Raw genomic sequence first — 21134 nt, forward strand, 5'->3', positions numbered from 1 at the left:
CTTGCCCAGAGTGATCTGGAACTTCTCCGGGACTTGCCTTCAGAGCCAATATGACTCGACAGTCAACCAGTTCTCTCTCATCTCTACCCTTTGTGAGGAAATTTGATTTTTTTCTTTTTCCAAACACTGATTTCTTGAACACCATGATACTCAGTTTGGTGGACTGGGCAGGAAGGCGAGGTGAGTAATTTCACTTTGGGTTGCAATTGAGATTCTTACATGAATTCGAATCTGGCCATGAAGGCAGCCTCCAAAGAGTAACAAAAATGGAGTACTGGCAGCAGCGGTTAGTGATTCGGGTGACTTTTTTTTTTTTTTTTTTTTTTTTTTGCCTTTTCCATACAAAAGTAGTTAAGGTATTGGACAGGAGTTAATATGATTGAATAAATGAAAGCAATCAAGGCAAGGGACAGCCATCAGACATACAGTAAATCCCAAATGCCTATTTTGCATCCGAGCTTCCTAGCAGCCAAACAACAGGGTAGAAACTTCTCAGCGGCTCAGGGGAAGCCCAGCTCTTCCTGGCACTGATATATGTGAGAGAAACTCTTGGCTTCCCCAAGAAGAATGGGCAAACCACACAGCTTTTTAGGCAGCCCTCCTTAATGGTTTTCCTGCTGTGGTTGACATTCGGGTCGTTCAGAGTCACTGTCTTTGCCCCAAGTTTGGAGTCCAGATTAAGCTCTCCTTCGTTGCCAGTAAAGGGCAGCGAATGAGGTTTGCGATCAGTGGAGCAAGGGCTGGACTCCTCTTGGAAAAATTTAAGACTTCCACTTTGAGAACCACGGGGGGTAGCTTGCATAGGACCAGCCCTCCTATTGAGAACAATTTGGAATTCTAGACATATTTAGGGGGGAAAAGAAACCCTGAAGGCACCAGGAAGTTACCAAGGCAGGCAAAGACCGGAAAGAATTTGATCAATGAAAGACAGAGGTCTCCTTGGGTTGAGTCTGCATTTAGGAGTTTGTGCGGCCCCCTCCCCCCGCAACAGGACCCCCCTCAGTCTGTGCAGCTTGGAGCAGTAAGAGCCCAGGGAGAAAGCTGTCATCTCTTTAGCTTGAGGTGTCAGGGGCCAGGGCTCAGGGCTGCCACAAGGGAAGAGAACTGATGGGTGAAATCCCAGGAAGGAGGAGGGAGCCAGAGAGGAGCAACCTGAAAATCCATCCATAAAGTCCCTCCGCACCGTTCTCTAACCTAATGTAGTAGATGTCAACACATGTAGTTTATCCGAAAGCAGTTTTAAGAAACAGGGATGCAGATTCTCAATGAGAAGGGGAAGGGAGGGGTCAGAACATGTGTGTCACACGCCCCACCCTCGGCTCAAGACACACACACACACACACACACACACACACACACACACTTCCAGCTGTTGAGAGGTCTGCCCTCCGCATCCTCATGCTAACACTCCTGGGACCTTGGTGACTCCTCAGAACAGACCTCCCCTCCCCTGGGTATCATAATTCCTGTCCAATTGTGATCGTTCTAAACAGTCCGATTACTTCATAGCAACATTCAGGATTCCAACACCGTGGTGCCAAGGGCTTTCTGGCAGGGCCGTGACTTCTGAAATTAACTCAGCCTGGAGAAGCCATACCTCTGAGATAATGTAATGTAAGGACTGTAATCTGGAAACTTTCCATCTGAAAGCATAACAAATATCTGACTGGTTTGCCTTGTAGGTTTTGGAGGATCAACGATTCTTGTGGCTTTTTTAATATCCCTCAAGTTACAAACTCAAAGAACTTGTTTTGTGTTTATGCCATGTTTTCTCCAGGATCACGGATTTACAGTCAGGGATAATCATTTCCGTTCTTTATTATATAATTCTTTGGAACACCCTGATGTTAAATAATTGAATCAAATTGGAATCTGCACCAGGTCCCGGATTTTGTTTTGTTTTTGTTTTTCATTCACTAAAAGAAAGACGTTAGGGTCCCTACGAGGTACAAGATGCTGTGCTCAGCACTTAGAGACCACAAAAACGAAATACCTTACAAAGCTCAAAACTAGGGGCGCCTGGGTGGCTTAGTCAGTTAAGCGTCTCAGCTCAGGTCATGATCTCCGGGTCCTGGCCCTGCATGCGGCTCCCTACTGAGCTGGGAACCTGCTTCTCCCTCTACCCTCCCCGTTGCTTGTGCGCTCTCTCTGTCTCTCTCTCTCATATGCTCTCTCTCTCTTACATTAAAAAAAAATTTAAAGCTCAAAACTAGTAGTGGAAATAAAATGTGTACCCCCCAGGACCCCTCCCAAAAAACAAACATGTACCCAAATAACTGGCGTATATAGCAGAATGTGATCCTTATCAGAGTTTTTCCAAATCATACGCAGCTGGCAAGATGAGATTGGATTTTATGACCAAGGTACTAGAATTTGATGGGAGGGCCTCGCAGTGGAGAGAGATTTCGATACAAGGCCAAGGAAGAAGGCCATTGTCCTTGGAGAACTGACCCTGGAAAAGTGGAGGGACCCAGGATGGAAGGAGCCTGAATTCAGTGGGCAGCAAGAAGCCACTGGAAGGTTTTGAGAACCATCCTGACCCAGTATCACATTTCTAAAATATACATTGAAGACGGTCAGCGAATGAACCAAGAAGCAGAGCCTTCTGCTGGTTTGCTAACTCAACCCCTAGAGTCTATTTTCTGAAACAGTCTATTGTCAAGTAAATTACACTTTAAAATATCTCTAAGCTCCCATTTCATGTTCGGCCAAACTGGCATTTAAAGCACAACAATGGAACGAAACGGTTCTTGGTGGGGAAAGGGCTGTGTCAAGTGTGCTGACTAGCTCGGAGCTTGCTGGAAATTTCGGCGAACGGTAGACAGACTTTGTTTTCCTATCTGTGGGGGCCGAGGGCCTGTGCTGGGGGGCCCCTGGGTGCCGGGAGCGCCCCTGAAGGAGGGCAGCCCACACTCACTGCCAGAGGCCTGAGGGAGGATGGTGCACTGAGCACACCCGACTCACCGCTGACGTAGAAGACCTTGTAAGACCCCAGGCGGACCGTCTGAAGGGCTCCGAACTCTCCAGCAGCCCCGCTGTTGGGGTGAAACAGCACCTGAGAAAGAGCAGCAGAGCTTCCTAACCAGCCAGGCTCCCGGGGACTCCCTGGAAAGCATTTCTTTCTCTGTCATGGGGCCCGGCCCAGCACCCCCACCCCACCCTACCCTGGTCCCAAATGCTGACCGACTGGGGCCTGTGGTCCACACTGGCCAACCCCACCCCGGGGAGTGGATGCCTCCATGAAATAGCTATTTGGCCAGTTACTTAGATTGGCCCCCTCTCTGGTCAGATTCGCAGGCCCAGTACCAGCTACAGCATGTGCAGGGTCCACTGCAAAATCAAAGTGAGAGAAAGCTTGTTCAACGTTGGAGAGTTCCAAGACGGCACAGCACCTGCTCTTTAAACCAGCTGCGGGGCTGTCCTAAGTGCCAGGGGGATGGGGTGAGAGATGACTGTGCTGGTCACACACGGGCCCAGGCCCCAGCCCTCAGGCTCAAGATAGGGCCTGGGAACCTGCATGCCTTCCAGACCTTCCCAGGGATTCGGACGCAGGTGTTCCTCGGATCTCTTTGGAGAACCGACTTCGGCATCCAGGTGATTTTCTCGCTCTCCCTCGAGCAAGGGTGGCCTAAGAAGGCATGCTCGAGAGGACGGCTCGGCGTGATGTCTCGGAACCGGGCGCGGCCTAACATGCACAGCCTCACCTTTGACTCAACCCTACCCCACTCGGACTGAGGAAATCCTCCCTCATCGGGCCAGAGATGAAAGGATCACCCTACAAAGCGGAAACACCTAATTCAGGCTTGCCAAGGGCAGGATTTGGTAGAAAATAAATGACCAGTGTCCTTGGTCGGTTGGTGGGTTTGGGCTGGAAGCGTGAGACCGCCCTGGTATGAATCATGACCGATATATATCACTGGAAAGGCGCTTACGTGATTCAAAGTTTCCATGGGGCTAAAAAAAAAAAAAATGAGAAACATCTGTTGGAGCAGTAAACAGCTGTCCCTCCAAGTTCCCGGGCTCTGAGAGGATGCCGCCGAGGGCGGGGCTCCTCCCACACCTGCAGCTTCCGTGCTGGGCTCTCGTGACAGTCGCCGCAAGGTCCCCGGCCAGCGTGATGACAGCAGGCTCCTTCCAAACAGGAAAAGAAGTCGTAACTCAAAACCCACTCTCCTGCCAGCCCTGCAGGAAGCCAAGCCCGTCACCGCAGGAGGCCGCTTGGTTTCCTTCTGGAGAGGGCAGGAAGTGGGGGACTCTTGTCAACCGACCTAAGACGCACTCAGACATCCAGGAGGTGGGAGTCGCGGTCCGCCGCCAGGTCAAGCCGTGGGCATCGTTTGAGCCTCAGAAACTCCATCAGTTTCCTGCCACGTCCAGGATATTTATGCAGCGTTACCAGAGGCAACTTCCAAAATCCAAGAGGAAGAGGAAGCAAAACTTAAGGATGGCTCACTCCCCGAAACAGGGATGGGTTTTGCTTTCCTCGGGGGCACACTGGCCAGGGCGCTGGGGTTCCCCATCCACAGAGGAAGAGGGCTGGCAAATGTGCACATGAACCACAGCCCAAGACAGGTCCTAGGTCCTCGGGGGAGGGCAGGGAGGACACCCCGTCCGAATTTCAAAGATGACTGTGTCTTCTGCAAAGCAGGTGCACGTTCCTGGTTGCCTTTCTTACCTGCTTTTGCTTTGTTTCATTTGGTTTTGTCGTTTTAAGCAGGGGAGCATCTCCTTAGGCCCTGGGGGCTGGTGCATATGTGGTGTGTGTGCACGCGCACATACACACACACTCACACAAGGAGGGCTCCCCCAGTCCCCTCAGGTGGGGCTGCAAAGCTCTGTCTCCAAAAGTGGTGGGCCACTGGGGATGGCGCCTCTCACCACTAGGGGCCTCCCTAAGAGAAGTGATGGGAGTTCCAGAGCCTGCAACCCAGCTCCTGTCCCCTCAATGTATAGCTTCCAGGGAGGAGCCACGTGTCTTAGGACCCACAGCAGCCCCAGGCCGGTTTGGACTGGCTGGTGCAGAGCCATGAAAGAAGCCTTCCCTTTGCCAACAAAATTTGGACTTGCTGGTGGCCACCAGGAGCTGCCGTGTGACTTGACCAACGGCAACGTGACAACCTCCAGCTTGCCTTCGAGAGTCAGGCAAGCCCCCAGTGGGATATTGGAGGCACCCTCTCCTACCCGTCTCCCCTCCACCCCCCTCCTCGCGGTTGCCCTCGGTGCCCAGACACAGACCCAGGTGCAAGACCCACCATGCAGCCTGGTGGCAGCTGCTGCGGGTTTTAAATACCACCCGACTTCCCCAGAGACCTCCAAGGGGACAATGAGAAGAAGGTCGAGAAGGCCGCTCTGCAGGAAACCCGACAGCCCACAACTGGCCTTTAAACGCCTGCACCTAGGGCCTGGGGAGGCTGCCAGGGGGCGCGTGGCCCTAGGTGGCTTCAGCACTTCCCACTTGCGGTGACTTCATTTGCAAAATAAGGAAGAGCCCCATTGCTCAGGCCTATTTGCATCCTGTTTTGAGATGATCATCTAGGAGTTACTTTGAGCCTCTTGAAACTGGAACTGTTTTCTAAACCAAGCCCAGGACACAGCCGAGGGTGGTGAACACAAGTAAATTGTGTTTCTCAAAATCTCCCTGGGGGGGCGGGGGGACACGTATGTGCGTATCCCGTATGTACATGGATAGGTGTGTGTGTGTGTGTGTGTGTGTGTGTGTGTGTGTGTGATCACTCACTTCACCTCCTGGCCTCCCTTCTGCAAACTCAAGACAATTTATTCTAGTCTGTTCGGCAGGTGGCCGGAAAAGACCAGACTCAGAGCCCACAACTACCTGTGTTGCCCTCAAACTCGAAACTCTGTGGGAATCTAGGGTCCTGGGAAGCGGGGCGTGGCCCGAAGGTACCAGCACCCGCAGGCTTTTGCTCTTGAAGATACCATCAGTGGCTTCCGGCGGGCGGTCGGGGAGGCTGTTTCCTTCCAGGCCCTGGGGTGTGGTCAGGACTCCAGCTGCACACACACGCCCCGCGTCCCCCACGCGAACCCCCAACGGTGCTGGGGCTTGGGTCCCGTCCTCCTGCCTGGTGCCCCCACCCAGCCACCGCCGGGCACCACACCAGTAACCGTGAGGCCCCGAGCCCGGGCCTCGATGACCCGACGCAAAGCAGCGACCAGAGTGAGCTCTCCTGCCTGAGAGCGGAAGCGAGCGCGAAGGAACTGGCTTCCACAGGAGACCGGCCACGGCAAGGAGCCCAGAGTCCTTGAAGCACTTCCTGGTGACCCCAATTATTCTATTAGTAGCTGTGCTAATAAACACTCGGGAGCACCTCTGCACTGACGTCTTCCGTAACCCCCCAGGGTCACACACTGCCAACCTCCAGCCCCGAGGCGGAAACCATCTTCCTGCGGCCTCGCCGCTGCTCCGCAGTACAGCTCAGCCTGGAAGGGTCTGCAGTTCTAGAAGATTCCATACGCCAGGAGAAGTAGTGCTTCCTCGGAGGGCATTTCAGGCACGTCTGATGAGCCCTAGAAACTGCACGAATGCTCACAGAAGCACGGGCGGCCCTCTTGAGGCCAGAGGGCCGCCTGCCCTGGGTAGGCCCAGCCACAGGGGCGGCTTGGGTGACCGCCGCCGCACATCTGAGCAGCATTTGAGTCACTTCCATGTGACCCTCGGTAGAGACGCAAATAGACCCTTTGATGTGTGGGTCCCTAACTGAGAAGCCATGTGCTCTCACCGGGCCCTACAAAGGGGTTTGGGGTTCCCTCCTCCCACTTCCTCTTCCTTTTGGTGAAAGGAAAACACACGGAAATGACATGGAAAGGCCACTGGGCCCGATGCTTCCGGGCTGTCACTGCCCCCGGGTGCCTCAGCACACATGAGGAGGGGACCCTGGGGCCCTGGGAAGCAGAAACCCAAAGCCAGTGCAGGGGCTGCGGAGTCACATGTCGGGCCGTCCAGGAGCCAGGGGGCAGGTCAGAGGCATAAAGCCCTCGTTGGCCCTGTCGTCCAAGAGCTGTTTCATTCATGTGTCTGTTCATTCATTTATTCGTCAGATCCGTAGTGATTGCATGCCCGTGGGTGCCAGGCACTGTGAGGCGCACAGGGAATTCTCAGTGAGATCCCTGCTTTCGGGAAAGTTCCATTCTAGTCGGGGAGCCCCACGATACACAAGTCACTCACACTACTCAGCCATCTCATCCAACAAAAATGTGCCAGGTGCCTACGATGTCTCAGAACATTCAGTAACTGTGAAAACAAATCATATGTTATGGGGAATAAGCATCCCCATACACCCGCTCTAAGCCAAGGCGTTAAATTAAGTCTGGATTGGCAAACCGGATTGATCATAGGAGAAAGGGGTGGGGTAGAAAGAGAGGTTCGTCTCAAAGGAGCCATCTATCAGGCTTTCTCAAACTAGGTCTGGAGCAGCCACCTCCATGTAGCGTCCAAGGATGGTTCTCTCTGCACAAAGGCAGCCCCGGATGAGAGGCAGCTGGCCAATCTCCTGAAGAGCCTGAGAAGGGCGCACACCCCCTTCACTTACCCTGTGCCCAGTCTGCGACCAGCCAAAGAGCACCTCGGAGGCATCCAAACCGTCAAAGTGTCGGTCCTGGGGCAGGCTGGCCCCAGCCAGAGCTACCACGGTGGGGAAGATGTCCAGCACACTACAGAAAGAACAAGACAGTGTTGACCCTGGCTATTCCCAGACTCTCTCCCTGGCCATGCTATGGTCAAGGCCCACCCAAACAAGCCCAGACTGAGCATCCACATCCTCCCATATGGCCCCCTCCTCTGCCTGCCCGTCCTTTCTTTGGGTTCCACCTGGATTTCTTCTTCTTCTGGAAGAAGCAGAATGGCACAGTGGTTTCCCACCCAGGCCCGGTGGCTGAGAGTTAACTGGACTCGAATCCCAGGGTTGTATCTATCTGGCTTCTTAATGCCTTCATTTTCTATTTTCTAAAATGGGCATGAGGATAGTGCCCACTTCAGAAAGTACTGTGTGGATGAGGCACACAGATAAGGCATAGAGAAGAAGACCTGGCACTCTGGAAGGGCTCATTGGGTGTTTGTGTTATGATTATTCACAAGAGGGGTGCCTGGGTGGTTCCAATGGTTGAGCATCTCCCAGGGTCCTGGGATCGAGCCCTGTGTTGGACACTCTGCTCAGCACAGAGTCTGCTTCTCCCTCTCTTTCTGCCCCTCCTCCCACTTGTGCTCTCCATCTCTTGCTCTCTCAAATAAATAAAATATTTTTAAAAAAATAATTATTCACAAAAGCACCCCTATGGACCTACCTAAGAACAAAGGGGTTCCACCTGTCACCAGGTAGGCCGCAGCCACTGGCTGAGAGGGGACACTGTGTGACAGGTACCTGCTGGAGAACGTACACTTCATTATTCCTTCCCCGGGTCTTTGGATCACAAATATTTAGTCTTTGTTTAAAATGCCATAGTATGTGACACATTCCACCCCTTTATTTCACTTACTTTTTCCTCATTACAAAATAGTAAATGTTTATGTGAAAAAAAAAAAAAAAAAGAACATCCAGAAATATAAAAGAGAGAACAATGCACGATGGGTGCATTACCCGAAGGTAGCCACTGTTACCATCTTGGTGAATTTTGTTAATGTGATTTTTTTGAAGTCATGTGGTACAATTTTACTCTCTTCTAGGGCACATCTCCTGCCAGCCTGCTGTGCTTTGTCAGGAAAAAAAAACTCTCCAGCATAAACAAATGGACTGTCCTTTCAACAAAGCTGTTTATATCCATGGGCCAGGCCAACTGAGTCAGTGGGATGTGATGCAGTCAGGAACGCAGGGCCAGGGCGAGGGGCACTCCCCCGGGAGAGAGGCCCCGTTGGCCTGAGGCTGGGCACAGTGCCACACTTCGGGCACACTTTTAGGGAGGCCTCAGGGGCTGCACCTCCCACTGCCACCACCCTGAAGTTCGGGGAGGGGTTCTCTGCCCAGCAAGAGGGGCTGGGGAAAGGACTGAGCTTCTACCCACCATGTGGCTCTGCCTACAGCCCTGGACAGAACCTCTCCCTGGACCATGGCACAGACTGTTTCTGGGTTGCCTTCAACTTTCACAGTCCACACAGCTGGTGGCTTATCTCTCGAGATACGTGTTCCAGGAGCTGGCATCTCACACGGGCAAAGTCAAGGAGTGCAGAGTAAGCACTAATGGAATCCGGCACAGTCCAGAAACCCGTCCAGGGTCCAAGGATCCTGGGAAAAACTGGGCAGCACCGAGCACTGCAGCACAGTCCGAGAAGGCCACACGGCTGGGGCCCCTTGGCTCTAGCTTTCTCTAGATAGCACCCCTAAGAGAGGCTGGTGCCACAGAGGGGTCACAACAGCGAGCACGAAAAACAGGATCTGTGTTAGATCGGAATGTACGGCATACTTTCTTTTTCTATCTTATATTTTTCTCCCCCAGTGTCATGAGGTTTCACATCCTAATGGAATAAAGCCCGAAGTCTACTGTTTGTGGGACCCTAGCATCTCAGAACTGCTCAGGATCCTGAGAGGTACCTCGTCCTCCCAGAGGACAAAGAAAACCTCGGCCCACGAGAGTCTTCAAACATCTCCGACGACCGGACTCGCCAGTCCAGCATTGATCACCAAGCCCAAGCTACCACCAAGGCTTTCCTTCTGTCTCGGAGGAAGCCAAGCCCCCGAGGTTAGCCTTGGAAGAGGGAGGGCCTCCTGGGCATACTACAGTCCCAGTGCCAGCCCGGAGGTGGGCGCCCCCATCCCAGAGCTGGGCCCCCAGCCTAGGTGTGAGTTTAGAGGAAACCAGTGTCCTACAGAAGCCACCGAAGGGAGCCCAGCTGCTCCAAACCTCAAAACTCACCCAAGAAACTGGTCCTGGGAGTCATCGAAAGCTTCGAGAAAGAGACACAAAAAACCTAGAACCTACATTTTCAAGTTTCTGTGGCTAATGCCACTTGGGATGGAGGCTTTGGGCAGGGCCACATTCTGACTTTCGTGGGATCTTTGTGGGCTGCTGCTTCCATACAAAATATGTAAAATCATATTTCACAACTGTGTTGACTGAAAGACGCACATAGAAATAGTAGATATTAAACCATTTTTCCAACATAAAAGTTGGGGTTTTTTTTCTCCTTCTGATTTTAGAAGAAATTAAAAATCTGTATCCCTAAAAATTTCATGGGCCTGGCTCTGACCCTCCCCAGCCTAAGGGACAAGTCAGCCCTGGCTTCTGGAGGGATGAAACCCCCCTGGGCCTGAGGTTTCTCTGCACAGTGACACAAAATGCTGCCATCAGAGTGGGCAGGGGGCCGCCTTTGCAGGTTCCGCTGCCCATATGAAAGCGTTTCTTTCTTTCTTCATATGGCTTCCGCCAGCCCAGGGCACTGAAAGTTGTTCGGAGGAAGTGTGCATGTTTGTGTTCCTATCCAAGGTGTTGCCATAGGAACCTGGGCGTAGAGAGCGGGCGACCGACCAGGAGGAGGATGCCGGAGGGTCCGAGGGTCCCGCCAGGAGCTCGCTGGGGCTGACCAGCAGCAGAGGCCATGTGTGGATGGGAACTGGGGACGGGCCGTGCTGGGCTGTCCTAGGGGGAGAGCATCCCAGGGCAGAGGGAAGGGCTGGGAAGGGAGGTGTTTCCTAGAAGCTGGGGAGGTTATATCTGGGAAAAGGCGGTGTGATCTGAAGACGGGAAGTGGGAAGGACAAGGGGGTTGCCAGGGGAAGGATTGAGGGTGCGTGGGCCTGAACACAGAGGGAGGAGACAACAGAACTTCCTCCAGGTCGCAGGACAGTGAGAACTGTCCCTAGGACGTGGGAGCAGCTCCCCATTTAGTTGTTAGTCTCTTCCTGTCGGATTTCCCTCTCGCGAGCCCTGGGAAAAGCAGGTATGCACCCCTTCCTGGCCTAAGCCCCTCTGCGAGCAGTTGAGAGGCTGCAGCTGCCCCCAGACCCCCACCTCGGGTCCCTCTTAGAGCCCAGCAGAACCCCCACTGCACTGTTTCCAGGGAACATGGGGGTCCCAGAGTGTCAGGACCCACCACCCCCCCAGCACAGAGCACACACACAGGTTACGTAGTAGAGCACAGCTAGGAGCAGGGGTGGGTGTGAGACCCCTCCCCATCTCCCGCTCCCCTGCCCACTGTCCACAGGAAAGAGTGGGGGACCCTGAAAGGAGATATGTGGCTAGACCTTGCTCTCGTGGTGACACCTAAACCACAGGACACTGATGTGAACATGGACTTCTGGGCCTGGGCCTGGGGACAGTACAGAGGCAGGCGAGTCACCCTTCCACACAACTGACAGCACTGCAGGTATCCGGAGACAGCCACGAGGCGGCCCAGGGGACTGTGTGCTCTCCTGGCTAAGCGGAACCTTTAGAGATCCGGTCACCTTGTATTTGTCCCCGGAATCTGGGATTCTCTGTTCTGAACACAGATGGCAGTCTCCCGGCTCCGAGACGCAGGGCACAATCTTTACCTCTTTGCATATGGCGATGAGAGATCACAGACTATGGTTCTCCACCAGCACGAGTCTGCCCTCCCAGGGCACATCTGGTGCTGCCTGGAGACACTGGTTGTCACGACTTGGGTGGGGGTGGGGGGTTGCCATTGGCAACAAGTGGGTAGAGGCTACTCAACATCCTACGGTGTGTGCGCAGCAGAGGCCTCCAAACAGGATGCGCCTGCCCAAAAGGTCAACAGTGCCAAGGCTGAGCTGTCCCGCATTAGAGTCGGAGGTTCAAACCACCGGCCCCTTTTGACATGTGAAACCAAAGCCCTGCTCTCCTGGGGGCAGGTTAGCTCCTCACCTTTGTCAGGAACTTTGTCCCATCTGCTCACTACTCCATCCCCGGTCCCCAGAGCAATGCCTGCCCCACAGCTGGACACAACAATAAAAATTTGGTGAATGGGGATCCCTGGGTGGCGCAGCAGTTTGGCGCCTGCCTTTGGCCCAGGGTGCGATCCTGGAGACCTGGGATCGAGTCCCACGTCGGGCTCCTGGTGCATGGAGCCTGCTTCTCCCTCTGCCTGTGTCTCTGCCTCTCTCTCTCTCTCTCTCTCTCTCTCTGTGTGACTATCATAAATAAATAAAAATTAAAAAAAATTTGGTGAATGAATGAATAGATTTCCCTCACTCTGTGATTGTGTCACTGGGCTTGGGGGCCAGGAGACGGTGAGGCCTTTCTTTGACCTCACTACATGACATGGGTGTGCGGTGGAACTTTCGTTAACAGTGAGCATCTCTAAAAGGGAACCAATGGAGTCAGTGTGGATCCCTCTTCCCTTGCTATCCCCCTCCCCCCAACACACTTGTTACGTTTGTGTATTCACGTGAGTATCTATATCAAGCTGTCTACTCTCTTCCCGTGACTTCTCAGGGCCACCAGAATTGAGGTGTAAGGGCTTAGCTCTGAATGGTTCAGGGGAGTTATCTCTGTTCTAGAAGAAGATCTATATCCATCCGAGGAATAAAGTGCTGGCAAAGGTGATAAGCACCCTGGGTGGGAGAGCCTGGCTGGGCTCCCAAGGACATGAAGCAGTCTCCTCGGTTTATTAAAAACGGACCATGAGGCTATCCTCCTTAGAGCTGAGCCTGCAGGAGTCACGGAAAAGAGCAGCAGAGACACAGTGGCCTGTCCTGGCAGTAAGGACACTCCACCCCAGCTTGCTATACGTGGATCGATTCATGTGGGGCAACAGCTAGGAGGTGAATTCTATGGACACAAACTTTCCTGCTACAGTTGAGTCTACTTTCGCACCAAAAACAAACAAACAAACAAACAAACAAACAAACAAAAACATGTTACGGGGAGCTGATGGGGTGACATTGGTATTGTCCTGGCGAAACTCCAGGGGCCCTCAAGCAGACGTTATCTTGTACCAAGACTCACCTTTTTTCAGCCACCCGGCTATATCCCCTAAGATAGGTGCCCCCTCAGAGGCCTTAAATCATTAATGGAGCAATGTTATTGCACTGCTGCTGCGACGGCCGACTGTGGGTGCAAACAGCCTTCTCAGATGAGAAGCACGCGCTCGGTTTTTGGGGCTGGAACTTGAGAGATTGCCCAGTTATTTGTGCATGTGCGGCCCAGCCTGTGAACACTTGGCCCGACTGCACCAAGTCAGCCCCATAAAAAGCAGCCCATCTGGCCCTCTTCCCGGCCAGCCTGACATCACGGACTCCAGCCCACGCTGTTGTTGTCACACCTGCTGGCACCCCCCTGACAACACGCTGCCCCCTCCTGACTGTATTGGGCAGGGCTGAGCCGAGCCCTGGGGCCTGCCCCGGTACCCCCACCCCCACCCCGGGCTGCCAGGGACAGTGCCTACCCACCCCCCTCTGGCCATCAGAGCTGTTTACCTTCGCCTGGGCTCCAGCCTTCCTCCCTGCTCCCCACCAGGTCTGGGGATGCTGGAAGGAGCCCAGGAGGCTTGTTTTCCTCTGTGAGGCTGGGTTTTTTTTGTTTTTTTTTTTAAGATTTTTTTTATTTATTTATTTATTCATGAAAGACTGAGAGACAGAGAGAGAGAGAGCGCCAGAGACAAAGGCAGAGGGAGAAGCAGGCTCCATGCACCGGGAGCCCGATGTGGGATTCGATCCCGGGTCTCCAGGATCGCGCCCTGGGCCAAAGGCAGGCGCTAAACCGCTGCACCACCCAGGGATCCCGAGGCTGGGTTCTTTAGGCTACAACTCATTCGGCTGATGAGAGAGCCTGTGGAACTAACACATTCGTCTCTAACCAGCCCAAAAGCTCTGAGCACAAGAGTAGCACCCAGTCCCCCTTGTCAGTGAGTACAAGAGCAGAACCACAGAGAGGAAGTCCCCAACGGAGTGAGTGACAAGTTCCCATCGTAAGACTGGGTCATACAGAGAGCTGCATGCAAGTGCCCTGAGAATGGCACACCACACCACGTGCTGTGCCGAGGAGACAGCCTCCTGGATCTGCCTTAAGATAACAAGATAAGAGTCGGGGGGTGGGATATTATCACATTTTAGAGTCATCCTTCTAGTAAAGGGAGCAGCCCATCAGCTCACCTCACTGAAAGGGAGGCTTCAAGGCCACAGGTAGGCATGTCCTCACCTAGGGTTCATTCTTTCCTGGTCAGCCCATTGGGGCCACCTCCTCTCCCTCCCCTCCAGGGCAGGGGGACACCTAGATTCCTTTATTGGGCCCATGTGATTGCTGATGATAAGCTGGCTTCACACAGGCATCCTGAGGCCACCTGCCCTCACCCCCGAGGATGGAATAATTATGGCTTCAATGGTCTATTCTCTCCCGTCAGCTGAGCCCAGACCAAAAAGGGAGATGCTGCTGCTAACTTCTCTGCCACCGCAGCGTCAGCAGACACCGTCCTGTCTCCACGTCGAGGCCATGAAACCCACCCAGGCCCCTCTTCACTCCAACATGACCCCCAGAGGATGGCTGGGAAAGAGCCACTCTTGCTGTAAGTAGCACAGGTACCTGGGAACACCTGGCCAGGGCAGGTGGCCGAAGGGGGTCTCTCTTCTTGGGGTTTTTGGCCCTTAGAGCGTCGATTCATGATTTTCTTGCTCTGAATCCCAACATTTCAAGATAGTTTGGGTCTCATACCTTAACAGGGCAGTGCTGGTGACATTGACGGGAACTCTCCCAGGCCAGTAAGCCAGAGCCGGGACGCGGTGGCCTCCTTCCCAGGTGGTCTGCTTGGCTGGACTGCCCCCTGCGACAGGACACATGCAGTCAGGTCTCTAGCACCACGGGCCTTTTCTAAAGGCACCCTGAGAGCTTCCGATCCCTCCAACCAACGGATGACTTCTTTAGTAACCAGCTATTTTTACTCCTCTAGCTAACATCTTGCATTCTGTGCTTTTATTTTCCTGGATTCAACATAGATAAACAGGTGCTGCTGTCACTCTCTGTGGAACCAGGTCACTTTATTTTCTTCATGATACTTTTAACACTTTTAATTGTCTAAGGTTTGTTCATTGACTCTCTGATGGTGTCATCTCCACACCAGGAGACTCCATCAGTCTCCTACAACCAGGAATGGTAGGTATTTAACAAATACGTTGAATAAAAAGGACTTTGTCTTCCGACTGCTCATATGACTGTTTAGGCTAAATATATATATACATATATATATATATGTATATATATATTATACATATATATATATACACATATTTACAATTATTTGAAAAGACAGAAAGGCAGAAACTCCCCCAGCTATTTGATCTGTTCAACGCCCAACAACTGACCTGGCATGGATTTTATTGTTGTATTTCTGTTTGCTTCGCTTCGCTTTGTTTTTCTTTGACTTAATGAGTTGTTCTCATGTCGTAGAGACAGCATTAGTAATAGCTCCGACCTCTTGCCTCTTGGGGGGCTTTGGGGGTGGGTGGGTGGGGTAAGAACAATCTATGTGCAATCTATGAATTTCCACTTTGGTAATTAAAAGGAATTATTTTCATAACCACTACTCAAAAGTGACCACCAGTCTAACGATGACCAGCGGGCTGGAAGAGATGAGGTCATGTTTTATGGAAACATCCTGAATTCATGTAGCGTTGAATTAGCCATGACCATCCCACCACTCCCACACACACCCCACCCTCATCCCACTGAGCCAAGGATTCCACAAAGTTAGCGTGTAGAAAGCCCTTCCAAGGCAGACGCTGTATGTGGCTCACACATATCGTGGTCATGCAACCTCCCCATGTTTGGCTGGCATGGCTATGAAAGCGGCGATGATGGGCAGGAGGGGGCTACAAGACCAGGGCGTCTGTCGCTCTGCACTCACACTGCAGCAAACAGAACCTCTAATGTCCCTGGCCCAGCACGTCCCACCGGAAATGCTCAGCATTCTTGGGATTTTCTCCTAACCAGCTTTGGAGTCCCCCAAGTGTTGAAGTAAGAAACAAAACATAAAACAACTCACATCTATGGACTGTTTATGCTCAGGGGTGTGGGACTCTTAAAACCAAGTGGAGTTCGGCAGGCAAAGCGGGAAGCTCTTTGCTCGTTTGTCGAAAGCCACACCTCCCAGAAATGCGTTCGGAGCCCACTCTCAATTTTTCACGCACATGGAACAGAATCCAGAGCTGCGGCAAGCCTGAAATGCACTCCCACGTGGCCTTGGAATGCATAACTCAAGCTGCAGCTCAAGGCCAAAGAGCAGAGAGGAAGCATCCCAACTGCACGTGCTAGAGCTCTGCAGATAATTCCCCTCCCCGGGGAGGGACATCTGTATGGAAGCCTGGGGGGACAGGTGGGTGAAAGCATGGAGCCTGTTTCTTTGCATATCCACACTGCACAAAATTCAAACAGATTGACTTAGTCTTTGAGGCCAGATGCTAAGGACCAGTGAAGCCCCCAGTGCTGAGAGGCAAGCCCAGAATTCTGACAGCCAACGGGAAGGCAGGAGCCAAGGGCCTACCCGGCGGTGGGCATGGGTACCAGGCTTGGTCTCTGCCCCCAGCATGTTTCCAGAAGAACATACTAGCTCCCCATTAATACATTTGCTGGTTGATCTTCACCACGAGGGGCTCTGCTTGTCCCCCACCACCTTTTGTGTGGCTCTTTTTCAGGCAACTGATCCTCCTAATTTGGTTCTCAGAGAAAAAAATTGTTCAATATGTTTGCCTTATTTCAGCAGCGGGTGGAAAGCTGGAGGGATTCGAAGGAATCCAGCCAGTTATAAAAAGTATGTGTGTCAGTGCAGTGGAGAGCCCACATGGAGAGGTTCTGGAGCCAGGAGGAAGAGGATGGCTGGGAGAAGCCCCCCAGTATGACCACTTGAGGAGCGATCCCCACTCTGTGTCGTCAAGACCAGCCAGCCAGCGCCGGCTGCACCCTGGCTTCTGGCTTTAACAGAAAGACACAATTACATATTCCAGCCAGGCCCACAGACTTCCTACTGTAGCAGAATTTATCTTAAAGGAGTCCAGAGAATGAGTAAGCAATTATAAAAAATAGATTCCCCTGGGATGCCTGGGTGGCTCAGTGGTTGAGCGGCTGCCTTCAGCTCAGGTCGTGATCCTGGGGGTCCTGGGATCGAGTCCTGCATTGGGCTCCCCACATGGAGCCTGCTTCTCGCTCTGCCTGTGTCTCTGCCTCTTTCTCTCTCTCTGTGTCTCTCATGAATAAATAAAATCCTTTAAAAAAAAAAAGTAAATCTCCCTTGAATTATTACATTGTACACCTGAGACTAACATAACATGGTGTGTTAATTGCAAATTTACATTTTTTTTCTTAAATCCCCCTTAGCATGGAATTGTCTTGCTCTAAATCCCAGTATCTCATTGGCTGACTGCATAGTGGACAAACTTAAAAAGATCCCACTGGCATCCTCTGTGGGGTGCCCAGAGTTGTGGAGTCTGAATTTCAGAAACATCTAACAGTGTTTCCTTCAGTTTATCTGCACAGCTAAGGCTGAGTGCCTGCCCCCCAATACTCTGCAATGATACGAAAGGAAACTCATTCTGAGCTAAATGTAATAACCACAGTAACCACAATATCTCGTATTTGTTGAGCCTTCCCTATGCACCAAGTTAAAGTACCTCGAAGCATGACGCTAAGTGCTTCCCTGCATTATCCCATTTAATCCTACTGACAACCTTGCAAACTAGGCACTATTATCCCCATTTTTGAGACGAAGACACCGAGGCTCAGAGAGATTAACCAATTTGTCAAAGGTCACACAGCTAGCAAACGCCAGGGCCAGGATTTGCATCCAAGTCTAACTACATAGCCAGCCCCTGACCCATCAAAGCTTCTAGCACAGTGGCTCCCACCCATCCCTGAATGTATATTAGGATGACAAGGGGAGTTTTTGTTTGTTTGTTTTCATTTCAAAATGCTGAATTTTTTATTTACTTTAAAAAAAAATTTTTTTTATTGGAGTTCAACTTGCCAACATATAGCATAACACCCAGTGCTCATCCCATCAAGTGCCCCCCAACTAGGGGAGCTTTTAAAAAATACCCAGGCCAAGTTTCCTTTCCCAGAAATTTTAGGTTCATTTGCCTGGGATGGTACCTGGACATTGCTATCTTCTAAAGGTAAATATCTAAAAATAGTTAATATCTGAAGATGGGAGAACGTCCATCTAGGACAAGAGCAAGGGGCAAAATCAGGAAGTGGACACAGTGCGTTTCAAAATCAAAGGTGGCTTGGGATGCCTGCGGGGCTCAGCAGTTGAGCATCTGCCTTTGGCTCAGGTCGTGATCCCCGAGGTTCCGGGGTCGAGTCCCACATTGGGTTCCCTGTGAGGAGCCTGCTTCTCCCTCTGCCTGTGTCTCTGCCTCTCTCTCTCTCTGTCTCTCATGAATAACTAAATAAAATCTTAAAAAAAAAAATTAAATGTGGCTTACCCGCTTTTTAAGCGTGTGTTTCATATTGCCCACACCTTTACACCTTTATGCCATAGGATCGTAAATGTAAACCTGTTACTCTCAGTAAACCTAATGGCGAAGCCCATCCATCGAACTCGTGTGCACTTTTGGATTTCGAAAGCTATCGGCCAGTTTAGATAAACCTTCAGACTTTGATCAGTGGCACCAGCCCATTCAAAGTGCCCGTTACATCTGGCTCTCTTTGGAGAAATGCACGTCTTATGGTCGTGAGAACACATTTTAGTGCGCTCGTGGTTAGTTATGACTCTCATTAAGGCAGAACCTCTTACTTAAAGCCATAAATATTTAGCCTCAGCAACCAAAACATAAACAGAACCATGATTCATGAATTTGCTTACTTGTCCTCCCCTGGCTGCGGAAGTGAAGTGGCATTCCGTGATGCAGGGCAGACGGGGAGGCCGGGCACGACTCCCCGCCACCGCCCGCGCCTGGAAGTGGAGGTCTTTCCCCTCGCGGCCTACTCGACGTCACTGAGTCACAAGGGCAGCCCGGCTAAAGGAGGGGGCTCGCTCAATACAAGAGAACCACCAGAAGACCCCCCCCCAAGCGATTCTGACTTAATAAGCCTAGAGTGGGGTTCTGATGCCAGCTGATTCCGATGCCAGTGGCCTGAGGAGCAGAGTTTGAGAAATATTAGCAAGATGGGAGGGAGGATGCCTCTGGAGTCCAGCAGGCCCGGGTTCTACATCCAGGGCCATTCTCGACATGTGGCCTTGGGCAGGATTCTTACCCTCCCTCAGCTCTGAGGGGGAAAAGATGATTGTGCCTATCTCACGGGGGAGGTGGGCAAAGCCACAGAAGATCATGTGTATCAAGCTCCAAAGCAAGGTCCCCCTGCACAGCGCCTGCAGGAAGTGCCTGACAGACGCCGCCGTCCAAAGAAGCTCAACAAACAAACAAACAAAAACGAAACAACCTACGGAGGGTAAACAGCAGAAGTTGCAAGCTGGCAGCTCACACGCTGAATTCAGCCCTCTGACAGTTGGGTTTGGCACGAACGGGATTTTCTGAACTAATTCTGAATGTCATTAGACGGGGCCCTCTCTGCAGTCTACTGAACCCCTAACGTGCTGCCCACCACTTAGGAAAACAAACATTTGCTCGTCCACATTACCTGCCTGGCGTTTGTATTTGTGACTCGGGTGGGACACGCCTGTCCCGAGGAGTGTGCATTCTCTAACCTTCTAAAGAAGCAGCCTTTGTTTCTAAATATAAATACGTGTCCTTGCCAAGGATACCCGCAGCATACTAGTTTTCTAGAAACACAGGGCAGACGGGCCTCTGTTTGGATGGAGGACTCTGGCTGGCCTGGGGTGGCCTTGAGCGGGGTGATGGGGACATTCCAAGCCGGGTGGCCAACGTCCCGGAAGGAGACACAATTTGACTTCCACTGGGTCCCCCAACCAGCTGGCCCTGCCCCCCAGCAGGGCCAACAGCCAACATCTCTTGTCCGCTCTCCCTCTCCCTCACCCAGCCCCACCTCTGACCTCTCTCCACCCCACCCCCTGCCCCAAGCGGAACAGAAGGCCCAGGATGCGGAGCCGCTTCCCAGTGGGAAAGCTTACGCAACAACCTGATAGCATCAAATTACAAACAACCAAGGTCTCCTAGAAGCTGAGGATGCCAAATTCAACAGAATGTTTCCTCATCACCAAGGGGGAGGAAGGAACAGTTCTGCTCTTCAAATAAAACAAGGAAAGATTTTCCAGACAGAGGAGCAGTCGGTTAGGGGGCAAAGAAGCTGCTGGTTGTGTCCCGGGTAGGAAATAGGTCTGGAGTGGGGAAGGGAGGGCCTGCTGCTCCGGGCCAGGGCCACGCTGGGGCAGCAGGGGGCAGGCACCCGCGGGTCCTCTTTGGGAGAAAGCAGGGGCGCTCTGCTCTGCTCGGGCCCAGCACCCCCTCCACCCGCGTTCAGTTTCTCTTCATCCCTGCAGGGGTGCAGGCCAAGCCCAGAGGAGCATCCTCACTCCTGCACAGGGTGCAGAGATGACTCCAGGAGACGCTGCCTCATCCCATCAGCTGAGCAAGGCGGCTTGGCCAGGAAAGGAAAGGGAAGACGAGGAGGGGGGCCTGGGGCCCCGGGAACAGGGGAAGGCAGCGCGTGGCCTGACGTAGCGGGCTGGCTGCGGGGAGAAAGAAGCAGGGCTCTGGGTACTGTTTGTCCTACTCCGTTGCGAAAACACTGACTGCCTTCTCCCTTTCATCTGCTCTCAAGACCCGGGCCCCTTACAGCAGGATGTGAAGGCATCCCACTAAAGAGGAACCTGGACGAGGAGGAGCAGGCGGTCCAGAGGGACCCCCAGCCTCCCTCCCGTGACCTGAGCCCTGGCACACAGCTCCTGCCACGCAGGCTCAGCCTGACTTTCCAGAGCCCCCCCCCCCCACCAAGCGGTGCTTTGAGCAGAGAGGAGGAGGAGGGCTGTGGGGGAGCCCCAAAAGGAAGCCGGTTTGGAGAATGAGGAAGGGGAAGTGTTCACCCCCTAGGCCAAGTTCACCTTCAGGCTTTCCTGAGAAAAGAAGAGCATGGCATCCGGCCCCCACCCCACTAGAACACCCCACTCAGCTCCTTGCCCCACTGGCACCACAGGAAGCCACAGGTGTATCTGCCTCGCTCCTAGAGAAAGAGTGTTCTCTCTCTCTCTCTCTTTTTTAAGTGATTAATATTATAATTTTATTCGATATGAATAGTTTGGCTCTGCTGGATCAGATGAAACACGCACACATGCTGTAGCTGTGAAAA

The 21134-nt window shown here is 52.5% G+C and overlaps 1 protein-coding gene across 10 annotated transcripts in view; it reads right to left on the reverse strand.

Annotated features, from left to right (window-relative positions):
* Positions 1 to 21134, reverse strand: part of ARSG (arylsulfatase G) — a 107597-nt gene that overhangs the window by 1183 nt on the left and 85280 nt on the right. For 4 of the 10 annotated variants that reach the window (XM_035721166.2, XM_035721167.2, XM_049113959.1 and 1 more), the window contains exons 9-13: positions 14592 to 14700; positions 7548 to 7668; positions 4061 to 4131; positions 3933 to 3954; positions 2965 to 3055 (exon numbers count right to left, since the gene is read on the reverse strand). In XM_035721166.2, coding sequence (XP_035577059.1) covers positions 2965 to 3055; positions 3933 to 3954; positions 4061 to 4131; positions 7548 to 7668; positions 14592 to 14700 — 414 coding nt within the window. Of the gene's footprint in view, positions 1 to 2964; positions 3056 to 3314; positions 3331 to 3932; positions 4132 to 4268; positions 4365 to 5252; positions 7250 to 7547; positions 7669 to 14591; positions 14701 to 21134 lie in introns of those variants that run through there. The other 6 variants (XM_025436770.3, XM_049113960.1, XR_007412844.1 and 3 more) reach the window with 5 other exon arrangements.

This window comes from Canis lupus, chromosome 9 (assembly GCF_003254725.2).
Source record: "Canis lupus dingo isolate Sandy chromosome 9, ASM325472v2, whole genome shotgun sequence".
In the NCBI taxonomy this organism is placed as follows: Eukaryota; Metazoa; Chordata; class Mammalia; order Carnivora; family Canidae; genus Canis; species Canis lupus.